This window comes from Sebastes fasciatus, chromosome 4 (genome assembly GCF_043250625.1).
Source record: "Sebastes fasciatus isolate fSebFas1 chromosome 4, fSebFas1.pri, whole genome shotgun sequence".
In the NCBI taxonomy this organism is placed as follows: domain Eukaryota; kingdom Metazoa; phylum Chordata; class Actinopteri; order Perciformes; family Sebastidae; genus Sebastes; species Sebastes fasciatus.
Genome location: NC_133798.1, coordinates 19,005,218 through 19,028,534, shown reverse-complemented (window position 1 = coordinate 19,028,534; position 23,317 = coordinate 19,005,218). Strand labels below are relative to the sequence as shown.

The 23,317-nt window shown below is 40.3% G+C and overlaps 2 protein-coding genes across 2 annotated transcripts in view; both read right to left on the bottom strand.

Annotated features, from left to right (window-relative positions):
* Window positions 1-1,178: 1,178 nt before the first annotated feature.
* On the bottom strand, window positions 1,179-23,200 carry LOC141766056 (potassium/sodium hyperpolarization-activated cyclic nucleotide-gated channel 4-like). Its single transcript, XM_074632480.1, has 8 exons — window positions 21,828-23,200; window positions 15,652-16,075; window positions 14,134-14,295; window positions 12,356-12,574; window positions 9,897-10,043; window positions 8,402-8,642; window positions 6,753-6,917; window positions 1,179-4,443 (listed from the first exon to the last, which is right to left on the bottom strand). The coding sequence occupies exons 1-8, from the start codon at window positions 22,454-22,456 to the stop codon at window positions 2,840-2,842; spliced, it is 3,591 nt and encodes a 1,196-aa protein (XP_074488581.1). The 5' UTR covers window positions 22,457-23,200; the 3' UTR covers window positions 1,179-2,839.
* LOC141766057 (neuroplastin-like) overlaps window positions 16,044-23,317 on the bottom strand; it is a 31,946-nt gene continuing 24,672 nt past the window's right edge. Inside the window, exon 6 of the mRNA XM_074632483.1 lies at window positions 16,044-16,075. Coding sequence (XP_074488584.1) covers window positions 16,059-16,075 — 17 coding nt within the window. The 3' untranslated portion in view covers window positions 16,044-16,058. The remainder of the gene's footprint in view (window positions 16,076-23,317) is intronic.

Here is a 23,317-nt window from a genome sequence, read left to right as displayed (position 1 = left end):
ATATGATTAAAAAAAGTTATTTCTATAAAACGATCGCTATAACCTGGCAGTAGAACATTAAACAGGTAACCTGAAAAAAATCATGTGCCTCTGTCTCCGGTGTCCGGAGGAAAAGTACCAGTCAGAGCTGAGCTGGAGTCTGCTGTCCAGCTGCTGTCCATGAGAGCCGGCTGTCAATCACTCTCGAACTCCGACCAAACGGTCAATCTAGGCAGCAATATTCAATATATAATAACAATATTATGTTATTGTAATGTCTATTTCTCACCTCAGATGGTTTCAGAATCATCTTGTAGTGTACTGTTTAGCTGTAAAATAAGAAAGTTTGTGACCCGGCAGCCATGTTGAGATCAGTTGAGGAAATACCAAGCATCGCTCACATGACCAGAGCACAGCCAATAGGAACGCTCTCTCTGAAATGACCTGTGATTAGTCAAAGTCTGCGATTATTTAAAGCCTGAAAACAGAGCCATGAGGAGGTGCAGAAGTCTAGTTTTCTCTCAGAACACTTGAATTACAATATGCTGAAAGGTTATTATGGGATTGTTGCCCAATGATGCCAACAAATTGTTGCGTACTGAAGCTTTAATCTGAATCTGCAAAGTAATTTAAGTTATTAAATAAATGCAATGGAGTATAAAGTACAAAATTTCCCTCTCTGAATTGTAGTGGAGTAGAAGTAAAGTAGCAGAAAATGGAAATACTCAAGTGAAGTACAAGTACCTCAAAATTGCACAGTACTTGAGTACTTAGTCTTCCAGCACTGTCAGACTATTATATAATAATCTCATCTAGTGGAGTTATTAAAGGAAAGGGAACAGCGGGTCTGTCAATTCTTTGTCCAGAACGACATATAAAAGTTTTGTCTGCTTTGGATCGACCTTAAAATCTTATTTTAATCGAAACCTTGCAGCACCACTGAATTAAATATCTATATTTACTCACTAATCCAGCAGTTATCAACTCCATGAACACGGCAGATCATTTTCTTTGTACTGATGAGTCGAATATCTGGCAGATTACAATCCTAGCTATTTTGAATGTGTGGCACCGTGCAGTTCTCAATTTATAATCCGGCTTAAAGTCTGAAACTTCACCAGCGTTTTATCAGATTCTCCTCGCCACGCTCTCTGCTCTTGAAAAAAAGAAAACAGCTAAGACGAGCATCATTGACCATTTGTTATTTTATTGCACTGAATTCAGTAGCTAAAATAAAATATGCCTAACATACATACATACATAGGTGGTGGAATCCTCAGATTAAAAGGCAGCAAAATGAGAAATAAATATATAAATAGATGAATGACTGACACCTCTTCTCCTACACACACCTTTAAGTTGACTGCACTCAACGTAACCGTACACTCGACCCGAGCCTCTGGCAGGTGGTGCGGGGTTGGAGGAGAATAGTAATGAGGAATTGATCGAGCCCATTGGCAGTGACTGGCTAGGGACTGATAGTATCTCTCTTCGCTCGGGTTCAGTAACCAGGCAGCTACAGCCACTGGACACGATCCTCCGAGGGTTTGACCCGCTGACTTCACAGTTCCTCGCCAACCACACGGAGAGAGAAGCGTCATCTAAACACATGAACTTATTAACAAGTAGAAGGATTTAAAAAAGCAGTCAGTGATACACGTCTTATTGATTCAGCATAGCATCACAAAGCAGCAATTGTTCAACAAACAAATCTTACAATCAAACAATGTAAAATTAAAGAGGTAAATATGCAGCATATGTGACCCATCAGGGTTTCTTGTTAACCACGGGTCCTGCTTTTAGCCCTTTGACTGGTGCAAGAAACATTCAGATCAGTCTTAGTGCATTGCTGGTTTCAGGATGTTTGATTATCCACAATTGCTTTTATTCCATTTAATTCCCTTGTTTTAATCTGAAAACAGAACCTCACTCATTGACTCAAGTGCTTCTATTCACAGTACCTTTGTATACCCATAAAAAAACACAGATTATTGCATACAATGCTGATGGCACACAAACAAATGTTCGGTACCGAAGTTATTGAAATGAGTTGGCATCAGCGGTGCGTCTCGGAGCGGTTGTGGAAATGTGTATTGTCTCTGGCTACACCTTCCAGTGCTCTACAGAAAACCATCATCGCCCTCGAGTTCAACACATTCAACAATGAATCCCGCTTCTCTCCCACTCAGACAGACAAACATTACATTCATTACTTCAGGTTTTTCTTTTTGGAGTGTGATCTGATTTGTGTGACCCATTTGGGTGTGCAATATTGCTGAAACGCTATCTTGGAAGACATGCCGTCATCAAACCATTACGTTAGGTGATCTCTGAAACGAGCAAAGTGCACAGTCTGTCTCTCCTCCAATCTCTTAGTAAAGTCGCATTCACACAACACACTCGGCGGTGGGAAAGGACATAAAAAAGGACAATCATTTTTGGTTTCAATCATAACAGTTGTGGACAAATTACCAACTAAACGGGTGTAGCTAAAAGGTTACACAAAATTGCCTGGACGATGGGGTTCAAACAAAAATACTTAAAACAAATCACAGAGTGGGGTTATAATACAATACATAGAACAATTGGTATTTTCATGAGGTGCTATATATACCCATCAATAGGTTTTTGGATTTTATAACTATATTCAAAGATGCAATATCCTGTAGAAAAAAATATCCATCATTGTCCATAATTATCCCCGATCCATTCAGTCTGATTAAAAATGAAACCACCGATCAATCTGATTAGAATAACACACCCTCCTACTTGAAAATTTGACAAAGTAGTGGTTAAAACAACGTCAACGAGGAGGCAACCTCCCGTTTGTTCAGGTGTTAAAGGAGGGTGTGTCTGAACCTCACAAGTTGGATGGAAGTTTGGACTGTTTGTGTTCGGTCTCTAACATCTTAGCAGGGGATCTAGCGTGGGGGGAGTGAACGCCAACGGACTGGTTCTGAGGTTCGGGTCCTGAATGTGTCAGACTGAAGGGGGCAACTTGACCCGGGATCGGGCTGTAGGGTTTACTGACGGGAGCAACTTGACCCGGGATCGAGCTGTAGGGTTTACTGACAGCCATGGGGGAGGAGAAGGGGCTGGATGCCCCTGCTGCTCCCTCTGGGGAGCCGCTCATGGCCAAAGGCCTTTCCTGGTGTATAGAGCTGTGAGAGCCTGAGATAGTCTTTATTTCCTGGGTAAAGAGATCCACCGAGGACTCGGCCCTCTCTTTGAGGGTACAAGCCACCCTGGCATGGCATGAGGTCTGAGGGGTTAGAGGGCTGCGAGAGCCCACAGCGCTGGGGAGATCATTGTGGTAAACTGTCCTTCCCCTCGCAGGGCTCTGTAAGTTGGGACTGTGGACTGGAGGCGTGTAACAGGGTGAGGCCTCGGCGGAGCCATACTGGGCCAGGGAGGCGAGGGCCGAGTGCTCGGGGAGAACCTGGGGGAGGAAAACAGATTGGAGACCTGCAAGGCTTTGCTGCGCCAGGGAGGTTGCGGCCCCAGCTCCGATGGCAGACCCCGGCTGAATAAATCCAGTGGAGGACTGAGTGCTGGTGATGAAGGGAAAATGTGGGAGGTTCAGACCACTGAATGTCCTGCCTGCTCTGTCATGACTGAACCCCATCTGCTGCGCGGTTGTGTGAGAGCTCTGCTGCAGCTGGTTTAGTAAGGGGCCGACCGAGCTGGAGATGAGAGGGCTTATGGCGGAGGCAGAGGGGGCTGGGAATCTACCTGCTAGCCTCCCTGGCACCCCCTGCTGGAGTAAACCTATGGGGTACGGTGGGGTGGTCATAGCACCGTGGAAGGGCTGAGGGTGCAGCTGAGCAGAGCAGGTGTAGGACACCGTGGTCTGGCCGATGGGGAAGACTGAGGCCATGCCGGAGTGGGGCAGGTGGTGCGGGAGCTGGTGTAAGGGCAGAGGGGCCAGAGGCAGCAGGCTGCTGGTGAAGATGGGCGGGGACGTCAGCGTGGGTGACGCGGGCCCAGCGGCGAGATGCTGTGCCCTGAGGGCCGCCAGCGTGGGAGTCTCAATCCCAGATCTGAATATGTTGGAGCTGGCAGGAGAACCGGGCCCTGAACCACAGCTACTGGACGTGTTTGCTGCTCCAACGTGGACTCTCTTTGGGAGGCTGATGGAGTCCTTCAGGGAGCCCGGTGCCAGATGATGGTGGAAGAGGATGGGAGGCAGCTGGGAGTGGTGGGCTAAGGCCAGAGCCAGCGGGGTGGTGGCGGCAGCAGCCTGGAGCGGGGCCTGGATCAGCGGGGCCCAGATGACCGGGACGGGTGACGGGGGAGCAGCGGGATGGTGCAGGCTCTGCGGGCTGGTCTGGGTCAGCTGCGTGCACTGGGCCATGTCACGGTCATGTTGCACTATTCTTTGGATGATCTCGCTCTCTTGGAAGTTTAGCATGCCAGAACTTTGGTTATGCTGGACTTTATGCTGAAGAACTGAGTTCCTCTTCCCTGTTAATAAAATACAAATAAGATCATGCTAGTTTCTTTTTTCCATTAATGAACGCATATCAGAGTTATTATAGTAAACGAAAACGAAAACGAAAATAAGCAATGAGAAATATTTTTAGTAAACTGAACCTAAATAAAAATTATATCCTTTAAGAAAAAATAAACTACACTGAAACTACATTATATTGCCTGATTAAAAACTAATCAAAATAAAATAAAAATGAGCATAAATTCAGTTTTTTTTTTAGCTATAATATATCACAATGGAAAACGGAGACAGCATGAATTTCCATTAACTCTCGTGACATTGAACCACAGAAACTGAACGTACTTGCTGCTATGCTGCAATCGCTTCACATCGGACACTAAAGTACAACTTTTGTCAAACATTAAACAGTATGGCCAATCCTATACAGTTCTCCAACCAGGTATTTTGTATGTGTAGCTAAATATGAGACATTATAGCTGACCTTAACAAAAACAAACTAAAACTACTGTAAAACTAAATTTATAAAAATTTAAACAAAACCTTTCTGAAAAACTGAAACCAAACTAAAACTAGCAAACACACTCTGAAAACTAGCTAAAACTATAATAAAATAAAAACTAATTGAAAATTCAAAACTATTATAACCTTGGCATTTCATCAGCACCATAGCCCTGTCGCTCTTAACTAGAGGGTTTAAATGTGATAGCATAACATAACATATCTATGTATCAGCAACCAATTTTACATGGATGTTCAGTTCTTATGGGAGCCGTTGCACTACAGTACAATGTGGCTGAAACAGTAAAGACAGAGCTGGATCCTAAAATGTTTCTTATTCTACACACACAGCTCAGACATCTCCTCCTCTAGATGAAAGCGCTGTCTCTCGTAAAGAATGAACCTGATAAAAACACACCAATAGAAAATGTCCGTTTGTCTATACACTCCAAAGGTTGACAACACGTTCCACAAAACCAGTGCGTCTCCACTCACCTGACTCCCTTAAAGTGTTTGTTAGGTGTAGTAACATTGCTACTCGGTCTCAAATGGGAATGTAATAGAGCTGCAACTAACGATTATTTCCATTGTCGATTAATCTGTCGATTATTTTCTCGATTAATCGATTAGTTGTTTGGTCTATAAAATGTCCGAAAATGGTGAAAAATGTACCCCAGTGTTTCCCACTTTACGGTCATAGGAGTAAAGAAACCAGAAAATATTCACATTTAAGAAGCTGGAATCAGAGAATTAAATAAATACTCAAACTGATTAATCTTTTATCAAAATAGTTGGCGACTCATTTAATAGTTGACAACTAATCAATTAATCATTGCAGCTCTAGCATTTATGTATTTCTTTTGAATCCCCACCACCCTGTTTAGACATAGAAGTTATAAAAACTCCACCCTTTAGTCCCGTCAGTCATATGTGACATACATATGTGAGTTAACAGACATATTTAGACATCAGTTTCTATTTATTTATAACTGGCAACTTGCAGTCATATATCACTTCCTTATTAAATTGGACCTATAGTACTTATTTGACTCATTCAAGTGATTGTCTAACACTTGAAGTTCTGCGTGCAAACACTACATTTGGGAAAACTGATTTTGGTGTTTGTGCTGCACACACTTGGAACATTTAACAACACACATTAAAAGTTAACACAATTGCACCTCAAGGTCAATTTAAAACCATGATTACCAACTACTCTGTTTTTAACTGTCTGGTTGTTTGTTTGCTCGTTAATTATTTTCTTGTGTGCATTTATTCTGTTTTAATTGTACTCTTGACATCATTGAAAATGAGGGCATGCCCTCAATGATCCCTTTAAAAGAGATTTAAATAAAGGTTGAATGATATATATAATGGATTTGTTTGTGATAAACAAATTGTTTCGTATTGCATTCATAGTAGATTCCTGTTTGTAGAAGATCCTATGTGCAAAGCTTATGGATGCATTAATTATGTGAGAATAATGATGACCTGATTTACAATATTAATTACATTTAATCCATTCGGAGTGTTTTGATTTGTAATATTGTCTTTCATTTCCGTGTCTTGAAAAAAACTCTTCAATTCCATCAAATCAATTCATCTTCGACTGCTATTAATAAACTGTTGGGTCCTGTGTTTAAATGTGAACCTTACATCACATGTTCTGTCAGCAGATGCCTCCACCATCGCTGTAGTCAGTGTATAACCAATAACACTTACAATGAAATATAATTGTTATTATTGAAACTAGACCAGCGTTACATGTAATGCATGAAGAAGAGGCAAGCAAAGTGAAATATCAACACTTGAAAGGACCCACCGATGCGGTCCAGGCGGTCCAGAGCCACGGTCTCAAAGGCCCTCCTCATCATGGGATACTCCTCCAGCACCTCGTTGAAGTTGTCCACCGATAGAGAGTACAGCCGACAGTAGTTATCTGCTCGCACGCTTGCCGTCCTCCTGCCTCGGGTTAGCAGGCAGATCTCTGCAGGGAGGAGAGGGAAAAAAGTTTAATTATTTATACCATTTCTTTAAAACACATCCTGCTGAGTGCAAATCAGAGAAGGATTTTTTTTTTTTTTTTAAATGTGTAATTAATATGAAATGGTACATGATGATTTTCCACTTTTCTCATATAAGTTGTGTGACATATTACAACCATGTTTATATTGTATTTAGATCCATTCACAAAAGGAAAGGCAAAAATAGTATTATTAGTGTGAGAACATGAAAAGGCCGATGCCTGTGAACCCCACAGATGGAGCACTTTATGCAATTTCTGCAGCTTACAGTTTGTCCTGACCTCGGCTGTCGTGCCAGATCAGAAAAATAAAATAATGCGCCATTTAAAAAAAAAAAAAAAAAAGACGGCATATTTTGTCAGGACAGACATATTGAGGACATAGACACAAACAGACTCACACGCTCGCTCGCTCGCTCGCTCTCTCTCTCTCTCTCTCTCTCTCGCTCTCTCTCTCTCTCTCTCTCTCTTTTAAACACATTTTCTGTCCTCTTACCATTTTCACATCTGTGTGTGTTCAGCTGTGCTGAAAATATATAATGTTTTATGATTATTACCATATAATTATCTTGTATATCTTGACTCCTGGAACAAAATACAGCACCTCTTTAAAATCAATTCACTTATACCTTTTAGACATTTAAGAAATTTGATCTTAAATCTCCCAAATTGTACTTGTAATTGTTTTATATATACTGCATAATTGCAAAATTCTTTTGTACATACTGTTCTTTATTTTACATCTTAAAAACCCGAAAGTATCCATCAAATTATTTTTCCTAATTGAAAAGTTTTAATGGCTTTTACTATTTGTTATAATGGTATTGACTTTTCTCTGTCTGTATATCTCATTGTTGTTGTGTTGTTTTCCTTTTATTTGTTTTTGTAATTGACTGGAAGTCATTGTAAATGAGGGTCGCCCCTCAATGATCTCTCGAGTATAAATAAAGATTGAATGAATGATTCAAAAATGTATGCTGGAGTAAACATTAAAATGTTGTTAAAAATAATTGCTTGGGTTGCCAGATCACACCGCTTTAAAAGTATATTATATATTTATATTTCCTGGTTGATATTTGATGATGACATTTCACTTTTCTACAGAGCCAGACACCGACAACGAGACGACGTAACAATGAATCAAATTGAAAGTTCTGTATTTCAGCTTTAAATATTGCGATGACAAAAGGGGAAAACCCCACAGATGGAATCAAAGATCACAAAGCTTTGCTCCTCTTAGTCCCGAGCCCTTTTAAGGAGATGATGTGGACAAATTTTTTCCCAGCTGTAATAGTCAGGGAAGTTAATCTGCTGAGTGCCGTAGCTAAAATAAATCAAAACAAATCATACTATCAGCACTCCTTCACATACATTTCAAACTGACTCAGTGCCAGCTCCAGAAGGTATTAGCATGCAGGCCACACAGCAGGTTGTGTTGCAGACATTACCTCCAAAATAAGAGCCATCAGACAGCTTGGTGTCATTGCTGTTCTTTGTCAGGACGCTGACGACGCCGTGCTGGATGAAGTACATCTTCTTGCCGATGGTTCCCTCTCTGATGATGTAGTCAGCCGGCTGGAAGACCTCGAAGCGTAGTTTGGTCAGCATGGAGGTGACAAAGTTGGGATCGGCGTTGGCGAACAGAGGCATGGAGGCCACCAGTTTACGACAGTTAAAGTTGATGATCTCCTGCAGAAGACACAACAAAAAGTGTTAGATTCCATAGCAAGGCCTTCACAACACACGTCAACGTTACTACTTGTGTACATTTCAATCATGTAAAAGCAGGGCTGTTAACGGCTTAGTGCTCCGTTAATGAGGTTCTCTGTCGTCATAAAGTCTCCATCCATTACTAATCAGATTACATGTCTATCAACATTATCCTGCAAAGTAAGGGAGGCATATTAGATTGCATAATTAATTAACTGTAAACCATTAACTCTGAGAAACATTACGGATTTGAAAAAATAAAATACATTTAAAGCACTTTGCTTTAATCCTCCTATTTAGCATTTATAAGCAGTATATAAAACATTTAATACATGTTTTGGCACATGATGTAGCTTTAAGCGGATATGAGGACATTTTGAAGTGGTTACTAATGCACAGTGTTTTTGCCATAATTATAAATGATTCTATGAATAATACAGCTGTGTTTTACTTCAGTATATTCATTGCCTGTTTATACAGCAGCCTACATTTATGGGTTTATGAGTTATAGCTGTTGACAAATACATTATAGACACTTATATCTGCTAACATCTACATTATATTGTGTTATAAACCATTTATTTAACATTGTCTTCCTTCCCGGGCTGCACCAAACCCCTTAATTTGAATTGATACATTTACTTATTATTATTATTTATTTATTTTTGATATGCTTACTATTTACTTTTATCCTTTCATTACTATTATTTTTATTATTAATATTATTATTATTACTATTTATGTAGTTACTTAACTTACTTATCAACATTATTACAATTACCATTTATTTACGCATTAAGTTATTTATTTACTTCTCTCTCCCTCTCCTCTTTCCACTCCTTCTCCTTGGACATACTTGCACATGCCTCTAGTCACAGTTATTCACTTATGAATATGACACACTTACACAACACACTTTCATGCATGCACCCTCCCACTAAAAAAACAAAACAAAAATCTGTACCATATCCAAAAACTATTCATACGTCTTATGTTAATGTCTGTATATTTCGTGTTACATCCTTGCCTGTATAATTTGTCATCTGTTTGTATAAAGTCACACTGACAAAATTAAAATAAAAACATTTATTTATGTTCTTAAAATGCTTATAAATTCTAAATAGGAAGAGTTAAAGTGTTAAGTTGTGATAGACGTTGAAGCCAACATTGTGATGACTCAGCAGTATTATCTCCAAGACAACAACAACAACAACAAGGTAGATGACTTCTGACCTCTCGCAGTGGCTCATTCAGCTCCTCCAAAATGCTTTCCTCGTCAAACATCTTGCCCTGATAACGGTGCTCGTAGTATTCGTGGATCCTCTGGCGCATGTCGGCTGGGAGCTTGTGGAAGGACATGTACTGCTCCACCTGTTTATACTGTAACAACAACAACAACACAAGTCCAATTATTACTATTATAGAATACGTCTTTAACAACCGCCACAGAAATACCTGTAACTGTAATGTAACTGCAAGAGAAAATGCAAAGTCATGTCAAAATGAATATATTAAAGTGATTGATGTGTTGGCTCAGAGGTGGACTATAATGTGTCTCATTATGTTAACAGTCAACTGTCAGGCCATCTGTGAAACCTGCCCACAGAGCAACGCTGTGCCTCTGTCCCATCTGACAAATACAGTGGCGCTCTGCAGGCTGCAGCTAATAACATTAACTACTGTGTCCTTCAGCGGTGTACTCTACCAGCAAAGCACCATCAACGGTCCCTGTGCCAAATCTATGGAAGTCTCTGTTTAGCTTTTATTAACAGGCTCTTTACCTCTTTCTAATGTTTCTCTGTTCTCTGTACTCATATGTGTTGCTCTATCCCTTTTAATCTATTTGTAGTATCCTCCTGTCTTACTTATATGCCTAAAGATTTATGGGAGACGGGGTAAAGCAGCCACACAAATACTTTGTCACAACGTCATGTATCATCGTCACCATTTAAACTGCATTTCAATCAGTCCTGGAATAAGGATTCAGATCCTCTATTTAAGTAAAAGCAGCAATACAACAATGGAAAATATTTAAAAGCTATAACGTTACTATAACGGCCCTGCATTCAAAATTTTACTCAAGTTAAAGTACAGAAGTACTATCAGCTAATTTTACTTAAATTATTAAAAGTAAAAGTATACAATATATAGAAAAACAGCCCTTATGAGTGTTATTATTATGTGTCAGAGGTGGGACCAAGTCATTGTTTTGCAAGTCACAAGTAAGTCTCAAGTCTTTGCACTTAAAGTCACGAGTCAAGCCCTAAACTTTGGGTTTCGAGTCCTAATAATAATAATAACAATAAGTCATAATGCGCTCTTCACCAAATGTACAAAAATCATGAATGTTTTTTAAAAATGTTATTTATTTATTAAAACAAGTTTGTTAAAACAAGTGTGACTGAACTTAATTATATAAAAAAAAAATTTGGGGAATAAATTGTTGACTTGCTGGGAATGAATAACGTTAACGTTAGTTGATTCAGAAAATGAATGGAAATGAATTGATTTGTGGCACCCTTTTTAAACATCACACTTTGGTAACACTTCATTTTACAGGTCTGCAGATTTCATGCTAATTGAGTGATAATTAGAAGGTAACCTATTGAAATTTCTTTGGAATTACTGGCAAATTATTCCAATATTTACCTCAAAATTTATCGAAAATGACTTTATTATAAACATTATTTAATCATTATATTCTTCTATTTCCCAATAGCTGGTAATTTATTTAATACATTTAATAATATAATAGTACATTTAATATATTAGCAAATAACTTCTTAAATAACTCCCTGAATCATTACATTAGCTACCAGGTTACATTTGTGTAGACAATAAGTGACACAATGGTGAGATTTGTAACTGATCAGAAGTGTCTTCTATTAGGTTTGATTTTCCACCTCCGATGAAGAGCAGCACACAGCCGCTTATCGAGCCTAAGGGCCCTATTTTAACGATTATATGCTATTTAAGCATATAATTATTAAAAAATGTTTATAATAAAGTAATTTCCGATCATTTTTTAGATAAATATTGGGGATAATTTGGCAGTAATTCCAAAGAAATTTCAAATAGGTTACTTGCTAATTATCACCAAATTACCATGAAATTTGCTGACCTGTAAAATGAGGTGTTACCAAGCTTTTTAATCTTTGGGCTTGGGGAAAGATATCAAGTATTTTCAAGTCAAAAGGCACAAGTCCAAGTGAAGTCACGAGTCACTGGTATTAAAGTCCAAGTCCAGTTGCAAGTCTTTTTTGATTTTGTCAAGTCGAGTCAAAAGTTATTACATTTTTAGTCATGTGACTCGCGTTCACCCTTCTGTTAATGTATAATATCATTGGGTTATTAATGATGATGCAAAAATGTATAAGTATTACTTAACTGATGCAGTTTGTCAAGGTGGAGCTAATTTTAACTAATTTATACTGTTGCGTAGTTTAATCTATAACAAATAAACTGAAAATGTGTTCTGTATGTAAAGTCGCAATCAGAAAGTAACTAAAGCTGTTAAATAAATGTAGCGTAGAAGTATAACGTAGCATAAAATGGAAATACTCTCGTACAAGTATGTCAAAACACTTGAGTACAGTATTTGTGTAAACGACTTCCACCACTGATTTCAACTCTCTTAGACCTAGAGAACGTTTCTTTGACAGATATCAGCCACGCAGAGAACAAACACCCACCTTCTCTTGGTACTGCCTCCTGGAGGAGTCCAGAGACTGAATCAGTGCAGTTGCATGCCCCACAAACATGGCAAAGCAGGTAGCGCCCACAATCATGCTGAGGATGGTGAGCCACACGTCAGCCATGCCGATGGGGGGGTACAGGCCGTAGCCGATGCACAGCATGTGACTCATGGCCTTGAACAGAGCGTAGGAGTACTGCTGACCCCAAGTGTCATTCTGCAAGAGACGAAGAGGAGGAAGGAGAAAGTTTATCACCACAACATTATTGCTGCAGCACATCTTTGCGAGCCTGTTCACAGTTTAAGATCAAGATCACAGTTGATGACGTCTTTATTTTACAGGTTTGTTGGCTTTGAAGCGCCCTACTGAGGGACTCAGACCGTTATAACATGCACACTGACTGACGTTACTGTTCGGGTTTATTCTTTGGTGTAAGTTACCAGTATACCTATTAATATGTTCTGTACTCAGAGCGATAATTAATAAAGATAATCTCTTGAAACACTTGAATATGGTTAGCGCTGCAACTAACTATTATATTCATTAGCGATTAATCTGCTTAATTATTTTTTCGATTTTTGGTCCATAAATTGTCAGAAAATTGCCTGTTATAATTTCTAACAGCCCAAGGTGATGTATTCAAATATCTTGTTGTATTTGACCAACAGTGCAAAATCACTAAATATGATTATTGTGTGGAATTAAAGCCCCTAAAAACGGTATTTCTCTATAATATGAAATATACACAACTAAATGAGTTTAGAAGAAATAAATAAACATCCTTAAATATTATTTATTGAGTGTTTAAAGGAGAAATATATACTACATTTACTGTAATAAATCATAAAATGACCATGATATGTCATCAGAGATTAAGGAAACATGCAAAATTGAAATACTGGCTTCTCCGACAACAACGCTACAGCCAGTATGTTCTCCTTTGAAATCTATTTTTGTTTTGGTCGGTGTGATCCCGTCCACGGCCCGTTTCGACACCCCGTTGCCACATATGAAACGAATTGGCATCCAAACAGCCTTCTGCAGCCATGAAAGCATGCAAATCACCTGGATCAACAGAGATAAAGTTAACTTTAGATTCTACCCGACCTGAAAAGCCTCAGCACATCTCTCTGTGATCAGTGTGCAGCTGAGTTATCAAGGCAGCGAGTATTTGAGACACACAGCTGGTGAAGTGATACCGACTACTGCTGCTGGCCAGCGGCTAACGTGGTGATGCTAACACACGCTAACTGCTATCAGTCACACCGGAGGAGCAAACGGGCCACAAATTGGATTTGGACTGCTGTTGCCCATTTTAAAACGCTAGCCGTCAGTGCTAGATATTGCTCCTTTTAGCATTCAAAAACTCAGCTATTCTGCTTCATCAGGACTGTGGGGATGGGATTTGATCTGATTTGATTGACAGTGACCAACTATCCATCCACCCATCCATTATCTGTAACCAATTATCCTATGATTAACCTATTAACCCATGCTAACACTCCACACAGAAGGCCCCCGAACCGGGTTCAAACCTGCGACTCTCTTGCTGTGCCACAACTATCATCAGATTATTTTGATTCAAATGTTGTTAAACTCCTGATTGGTACATGGAAGTATTTGACATCATCTTTTTTCCAGCTGAGACTCGCCTACTTCAAACCAGCGAGAAGAAAATACGATGTGAAACAACCAAAACAGTTCTAACTTTGGCAGAAAGGTTTGCGGTAATGCAGGACCCAATCCCTCATGGTAAAACCACTTAGACCACTTACCACCATCTTGTTTCTAGTGACCCAGCAGTCAGCAGGGAAGTCCTGCAGCATGGGGACCAGGAACTGCAGACAGCCATCCCAGTGACACAGCAGCAGCATCATACCAATCAGGTTCATGATGCGCACCATGGCGCTGGCCAGGTCATAGGTCATATGGAAAACCTGCGACACAGATTATCAGCATTAATACATCTGAAACACACGACTCTCTGTACTTAAATATATGAAATTTAAATTCTCTCTCATGCAATGAGAGGATTTGAAATATACAATAGGTGCTTGTGGTCACAGAGGTCCTATACCAGACCACACTGCTCTTAATCTTCTATAGACCGGCACAGGCTGTTTCAGTTTAAATAATCTGCATGCAACATTAATGGCCTATAGCTGCAGCCTCCGTTGGAATTATAAAAATAAGATTATGCACGAAAATATCTGTTATTAAGTCAGTTGGTTGCGTGTGACCCTCAGAGGGGAACCAACAAATAAACTAATGTATTGTGTAAATGTAGTAATCCAGACAACGTTACAAGTTAGGAGAAATCTGCAAATGGAAACCTCACTATGTACAGCACTTCAGTCAGAGGAACATTTGAAAGTAGCGCTGCAACTAACACTTACTTTCATAAATGTATTAATCTGTTTGTTCAATGAAATGTTTAAAAATATTTGAAAATCAGTTTTTACAGAACAGTGATGTGGTTTTTAACAAGTGCTGTTATTTTGCCTTGATTATTTTAGCCTGTGATTGCTGTGTGTTTTGTGTCTGTTGTTGTGTTTTGGTATGTTTTTCATTATGATGTCATCTGTCCCCGTTTGTACTCATATATGAAACTTCTTACTTGCTGCCCATCTTGACCAGGCAGAAGAGATAATGTATCTCAGTGGGACCTTTTTGGTTTAATAAAGGATAACAAAATAAAATAAAATAAAATAAAAATGACAGAAAACTCTGAGAAATACCCGGCGCATGTTATCCGAGCACGGTGGTGTCTTTAAATGATTTGTTTTGTACAACCAGGAGTTCAAAACCCAAATTTATATATTGTAAATACTTAAATATTTAAGGGATAATGTACAGCGAGCCGGTCATTATTGTGAAAGGCGATGCTCTCACGGAGGGGTCTCTCATCGCCCTGAAGGGGATTCTTTCACAACAATGACCCGCTAGCTGTACATTATCCCGCTTATTACACGGCTACTTACTGAAGAAATCAATATTTTGTCACAGAAAAGGTCCGACAGAGTCCGACTCAGAACTGTGACCATGGCAACGGTCTGTTATACATAGCAACGGTCTTATAGAGAAATTACAGACCGCAGAATGCCGTGATTGACCAATCAGAATCGAGTATTCAACACAGCCGTGTAATAATCACATATAAAATAATAGATGCCAAGCATTTTTTGGCATTTTTTCTTAAAAAATTATTATCAAATTTGCTGCTGACTAATATTCTGTTGAGTAATTTGCATGTAATTGATTAACTGTTGTGTCTCTATTAGGAAGAGATCTACCTCTTCCCACTGGTGGATGTAGCGAATGAGTCTGGAGAGGCGCAGCAGCCGCAGCAGACTGAGGATCTTGGTGAACCGGACGATCCTCAGGGCTCGGGCCGTCTTGTAAAAGTCTGAGTCGATGCGTGTCTCCACGATGAGAAAGATGTAGTCCACAGGTATGGAGGAGATGAAATCCACCACGAACCAGGTCTTTAGGTACTTGACCTTAATCTGATGCGGGTCCAGGATGATCTCTGTGTTGTCCTCCTTGACGATGCCCGTGCGGAAGTTCAGGACCAGGTCCATGAGGAAGAAGGTGTCCGAGACCACGTTGAAGACGATCCAGGGCGGCGTGTGCTCGTCCTTGAAGAAGGTGATGCCCACGGGGATGATGATGAGGTTTCCCACCATCAGCAGCAGCATGGTCAGATCCCAGTAGAACCTGAAACACACAGACACACTCATAACTCATGTTGGAGAAACCAGCGGGCCAAAGTCATTCAGGTCTTCAATCAACAGATTGTACTCCACTCACACCTTTGACAGAATAGTTGAATGTTTTATGTGAGGATGAATAATTGACTTTTTAAGTTTTTATTTGAATGCTTTTATTAGAGATTAGAGCAAAAATGCAAACACTGATAGGTTCCATCTTCTATAATATAATGATTTAATGCTTTTCTTTGTCATATACTGTATGATAGTAAACTGAATATATTTGAGTTTTGATCTAAAACATTGGCCAGGAAATTATAATGAGCATTTTTCACAATTTTTGTAAATTTTACAGACAAAACGATCAATCGAAATGATAAACAGCAGATTAATCAATAATGAAAATTATTGCATACCTGGAAAGAATACCGATTAACAGTACTTTGAACTGGTGCTAAATGCGAGATTGGGAGCGTTCCTATTGCCTCTGCAAGGCTCTCAGCATGTCGACAGCTAAGCAGATGGCTCGTAGCTAACGGTTGTGTCTAGAAGGTAAACCACGAGTTGGGAAACTCTTGCGAGATGGTTAAGGTAAGGCATTGACCTTGAATGGTTATGGCTACCTGAAGGGGAACCAGAGGGTGGGTGCTACGCTTCTGCAACAACGGCGTTATCAGCTGTAACCGCCGTATGAGAGCTGTGCAAAGCAGCGTCAATAAGCTAGTGGTGCACACTCACATGCATGAACATGCACTAAAAGGAACGCAAGGCTGGCTCGGCTATGTCAACAAAGCAAGGAGAAAGTCAGACTACAACACACACAGAGGGAGAGTGACTTCATTCTCTGCTCAGGTAGACATTACTCTTCTATATCTTTACACAGCTAATAGTTGTTTGCGGCTATATTAATGCTCTGGATGACGTATAGAGAACCTTTAAAAAAAATAGTAGAAAGATTCTGAGAGACAGGAACGAATTATGAATAGACACCAATTTTATCAATGATTGCGGCTCCGTTCACACAGGAGATTTTTATAGCCAGAGTCTGAGTGTCTATGTGCATACTGAATATGTGCTGCATATTCAAAGCAATTCTGGACGTGTGGGAACTTCAAATAGAAATTAATCTCTGTGCAACTTGCAGTCTCACAATGGAACTCAAAAAATCTAGTATATTGTATGTTCAAATGAACAGAAACAAAGTAAACAAACAGCTTGAGTATGAACACTAACAAAGCAAGAAACAACTTGATTCAAGAAAACAATCTAATTCAGTTCAATACTGGGCCTCTGGCCACGGGGGCGGAGAGGAAAATGGGTTATTGGAATTCATCTGAATTGCTCATGAGGAAATATTGATTTTCAAAACTAACTTAATCCTCAAGTATCAGCAGCAGAGTGTTCAATTTCATCTATAATAATTGCATTTCAAATATTACAATATTGTTTTTTTTAAATTCAAAGTTTTATTTACAAATCTGGCAAATATTTGCTAACAGCTAAATATAAAATAGCCATTTTTCAATTACTCCATTTACTATCATGAGATTATTGTAAGTTGTCAGACGTCTTTATTATTTATCATCTGTTTTTGCAGCCCTGCTTTAAAATTCTCATTGCAGTAGCTGATGCATAATAAAGGACATACAGCACTCTACTGCTCGGTCACACAAAGACCAAGATATGGAGAGCGTTTGTTTACCAATTACCATCTTCGGGGTGTATAAGTATGTGAGAAGAGAAAGCTTGCACGCATTCGATTGCATGTCCGATCCATTTCAGAGACCTAATTAACCACTGATCGATCCAACAGGAGCCTGACACACCTACTGAGCCAGCACAAACTGTGACCTGCGAAGGTGCATCCATTACACCACTTAAGGGTACTTAAGTGACATGTGAGGCAGCCTACAGTGACCACACTGTATGAGCCGAACATTCAAGAGGAGAGACTGTAAATTAGAGGGAATGCGACGTTGAATTGGACAAACGCCTCACCATCTTGTCTACAGGTATCAAAACTTCAGTCCATGATTGACTGAGAGAAAAGTATTTGTGTGAGTATTATGCAATGATGATTATATGTACAGCTGTAAAATAATGAGGGTCCAGGAAAGAGACAACCAACAGTATATGTGACCAACATAGCTTTACCTATTCTAGTTCCTCACACCAAACCATCACAGGAGAACATCAAAAAAAGAGGGAACCGGTGAGAACATCGTGGCCATTTGTTCTAATCAGCTTTCCGTTGTTCTCTGCCAAACAAAGCATTTGCATTCCTCTCTTCATCTGCCCGTTCGCCTCTGCGGTGACACACTGATCCTAATTGCACTTCCCCTCTCTCGCTAAATCCACCGTTATCTCCTGGGAATCCATGTCATCTCCAGAAGTCAGCTCCCATCAGCCAGATGTTGAGTAGTTAGCATTACTGCTCTGCACACGTAACCGTGCTGCAGAACCCTGGAACAGCTGGACCAAAAAAAAAAAAAAAGGTCTGCAGGGAACAGTGCATTACTGCCCCTGCAGACCATCCAGTTTGCTCATCAGCTGACTGTGCACGCAGCATTGGGACCACAAAGCTCAGACGACTTGCTGGTGTAATCTGGTGTTGCCATCAAAATAAAGCTGACAGTTGTTGGGTCTATAGACGTCTACGGGTCCAGAAAGGAATCTTGCACTATTTGGGTCAGAGTGCAACTACGTTAAAGAGCATGAGAGCACAAAGAGAGGGGAGTTACGAGCAAAGTGAACACAAAAAGGCTTAAAATGGTGAAAGAAGCTTAGATCAATCAGGACAGCTGAAAAAGGGATCACATTTGTACTAGAGATACTTATCTCTTGCTGCCAGAGCGCAGCTGAAGCACAACAGCCTGCATGCAGCTCAGTGGCTTAACACACACCTGTACTGTGGCTCAGGCCCACCAGCAATCATATTAACCATATTTACGCAGCGTGCCAGTTCAGCATGTCTGCTGCTGCGTCCACAGACAGCTTTAATAAAAGACAGAGGTTACTTGTGTTATAAACAACACAGAGACTGTGTTTCTAAAAGATACAAGGAGAAGGTTACACTGTTCTGAGCTGATGCACAGTGGTCATGGAAACACAGTGAGTTGACTGTTTTAGGATTGGATTAAACAGTGTCTCACTAGCCGAAAAGATCCAAATAACCTTTAAGGTTTACACCTCTGCAGGATGAGGCGTCCACCTTGAGAGGCCCAGAACTCTGCTTGAACCGAGCATGAAGTAATGACACCTCATACCTCAAACACAGAGTCAACAGCTGGGTGTCCTGATTCCTCACAACATCATTTTCATTTCAATCTCTCTGTCTCTTTCTGTGTGTGTTCGGGGTTTTGTGGTTGTGTCTCTCCTCCCCGTCCACACCATCTCTGCTCCATTAGACTAATTGTACTGTAATAATCTCCACTGATGTGTGCTTCTAATATCTCGAATGGTCATGTTACCCTATTTTGATTACCCCATTTCCAAGCCCCTGCTGCACTCTCTGTAATCCATTGCCCTCGCTAAATGATAAAAAAAAAAGTGTAATTCAGATGAGTGGAAAAGAAAACCTGCAGTGACACACATCGGCATACAACTGGCCGGTGAAAATATGATGACAGTGAGCCTCAAGGTTAAATGTCATGAAAATCCCTTGATGGCGGTGATGAACAGAATGCTGGTTTGCATGCAGCGTGCAACGAAATGTGAAGCGTGCATGTGTGCATGGCACAGCGTGGCTGGTAAATTAGGGAATTACAGGTTGGCTTAGTTTGGTGCACAAATTTAATTTGTAGACAGAGAAAATTGGTTGGTCAGATTATCATATCTAGCGTATTCTTGTGTGAATTAAACTATATACACACACACTCCTCTAAAACCAAACAAAAGAGGGACTTCTTATATATGATATAATGTGGCTGTCATTGTGCTTATAAGAGGATTTGTATTCTAGTCAACTCCTGTATGATACAACAAATGTTTCCTTGTAAGAATACAGTACAGTACAAGTGGTTAAGTCTTTATAGAGAAAGATCATTTTCAGAAATGAAGCCATTTATCTATTCAAGCTGAGACACATTCAGCTTATGATACATCTATTCTGCACAGGCTTCTGATTATGATTTTATCATAATATCACAGTGATCAAAGCAAAGAAAAAAACACTCCTGGTGACTGTTGTGTGTCTATGCTTTGTCACATATTTAGGCCAGGTTTCTTATATATAAGAAATTCTATAGGAATTTTTTATAACCAGAGCAAATTCAAATTATGGTTTGGCTGCTGTAAAGTTGATAGTGTCGAACTAGGTGATTATAAGGGATAAAACGGAGTTGATGACTAATGTTCTGTGAAATGTTGCTCCAAGTTCCCTTAAAACATGACAAATTTTCTTTTTTTTTTCTTTTATGTATGATAAGGTCATTTATAGTGATGGCACTGAATGTCTCATAGGCTATTCTAAAATGATGTTTTCTACATTTCTAAGCCTAAAATGTGTGACAGGATCACTGCTGCAAAAAAAACACTCCTGGTTACTACTGTGTGTCTATGATATTAAGTTTATAGTGACCTTATCATATATGATGGCACTGACTGCCTTAATAGGCTATTCTAAAATTATTATTCTATATTTCTAAGCCTAAAAATGTATGACACGATCACTGCTGCACTTCTTTTTTTTTCACAACAAGAGTATGCTTAGACTTGCCAACAGCATCTCTTCTGATCCCTTACATGTTTTAAATGGGGAATATCAACTTCTGCCTTCCAAGAGGCGATTCAGAGTCCCTACATTTAACCTGCATCAGGCTAAAGAACAGGCTTTTGTCCATCAGTCCATCTTGGTGCTAAATAATAATTAATGTGCTGCTAAAGACATGTAAATCCAGAGGACAGATGGTCATTTTGTAATGGGTTATGTATGAATAATTGTGATGTTTTGTTTTTTTTGTCTGATGGATCTTACTTGTCTGTCTGTCTATGGTAACAGTATGTCTATTGTATGTGTACTTTTTCTCAAACTGAGCTGCCTATGGATGCAAAATGAATTTCAGTGCAAACTGACAATAAAGTTGTATCGTAACGTATTCTGCAGTCTCACTCTTCTGATTATGATTTTATCATAATATCACAGTGATCAGAGAAAACCCCCCCACTCCTGGTGATTGTTGTGTCTATAAGTTTATAGTGACCTTATCATATACTGTATGATGGCACTGAATGCCTCATATTCTAAAATTATGTTTTCTACATTTCTAAGCCTAAAAATGTGTCTTTTTTTTTTTTTTGCTCACACCATTGTTTTTGCAAAAGAAAGATTTTTTTCTGCACAAAAATTGACCTAAAATCACTGTACGGGTGGATTATCCAGAATGCCTTAATAGGCTATTCTAAAATTATGTTTTTTACATTTCTAAGCTTAAAATGTGTGACAGGATCACTGCTAAACTTTTTTTTTGTAAGACACCATTGTTTGCAAAAGAAAGATTCTCTGCACACAAATTACCTAAAATAAAATCACAGTGATCAAAGACAAAAAAAAACACTCCTGGTGACTATTGTGTGTCTATGATATTAAGTTTATAGTGACCTTACCATATATATGATGGCACTGAATGCCTTAATAGGCTATTCTGAAATGATGTTTTCTACATTTCTAAGCTTAAAAATGTGTGACAGGATCACTGCTGCACTTTTTGCTCACACCATTGTGTTTGCAAAAGAAACATTTTCTGCACACAATGCATTACCTAAAATCACTGTAGGGATGTATTATCCAGAAGCCAGCGTGCTTGACTCTCTCCCTCTCGTGCTCCACGGCCCTCTCGCTGCCCAGCATCCGCAGGGAGAACTTGTTGACTCCCGGTTGGAGCATCGCCCCAAACTGCCGGTGCATGAAGCCGGCTTGGTACAGCAGCCGGTCGTCCTCAGGCAGGATCTGCTCGGTTCCTTCCAACTTGATGAAACTTGACTGGTCAAACACAGACTCCTGCTCGGCTGCAGCACCCACACCACCACCACCCGGTGCATCACTGCCTCCAGCCTCCGGGAGGATGAGGCGCCGCTGCTCCACCGGGTCTGAACCGGGATGAGGAGGACGTCGTCCGGTGATGGAGGAAAGGCTGCTGCCACGAAACAAGCAACAGTCTCCGTTCAAGTTGGTCTTCACAGAAAAATCCCTCTCCTCCAAATCTTCTCCCCTGGCCTCCTCAATGCTCCTGCAACTGCTTGACAGAGAGGACAAATGTTTTAGCCGGATACTTTTCCTCTTGGTGTCCTTGTTGTCTCCTTCGTCCATCATCACGCAGGGTTTGTTGTGCACAATGTTTTGCGGCAAGCTGTAGAGCCTTTTGCGCATGGAGGACTGGAATATTTCCATGTTGAATGAATGAATGAAGAAGAAGAAGAGATGCGCTCTTTAAGGGTAGAAAACAGAGGGATGAATCATGAATCTCTCATATAACGGGGTGCCTCCAAAACAGTGACGGTGCATCCGCAGGACAGACAGGTTGTCTCTTATTTGACACTTTGGGACGTGCCTCTCTCTACTCTCCCCCCGGTTCAAACATGGAGATGCGTCAACAATAACGTGATGGAAATGCGTGTAAATCCAGGTAACCAAACAAGCGTGCAGACGAGAGAGAGCGCATCAGGATGCAGCATGCTGAGCGTCGGACGTGCCGGAGTGGAGAGAAACTGGTGCTGCTGCTGCTGATAGTGATGCTGCTGCTGCTGCTGCTGCTGCTGCTGGTACTGATGCTGCTGCTGGTATTGATGCTGCTGCTGCTGCTGCTGGTATTGATGCTGCTGCTGCTGCTGCTGCTGGTACTGATGCTGCTGCTGCTGCTGCTGAGCTCCTCAATGACAATGCATGATCTCCACCTCCCCAAAAATACCATCTGAGCTCTCTCCGTCAGTGTGCAAGGTGGTGATGACACACACATGCACGCAGCAAAGCACCGGTATTCAGAGCGCTGACATCACTGATCCATCAGCCTTTCTAATATATCGATGATGGGGGCTATAATCGATCTGGTTGCCATAGGAGACCAGGGTGGCACATGCGCTCACCCCGCCCAGTCAGGACAGCTGAGCTGGAGGAGAGGATGATGAGTCAAGGATCCAGACTCAGAGTTGATATAGTTCACTATTAGTTGAGATGTCAGAGAATAAAGTCTTTATGCATCACAAGGGTGTTTCTGCAACTATACGGTTACTATCGACTCTCCCAAATTAAAAA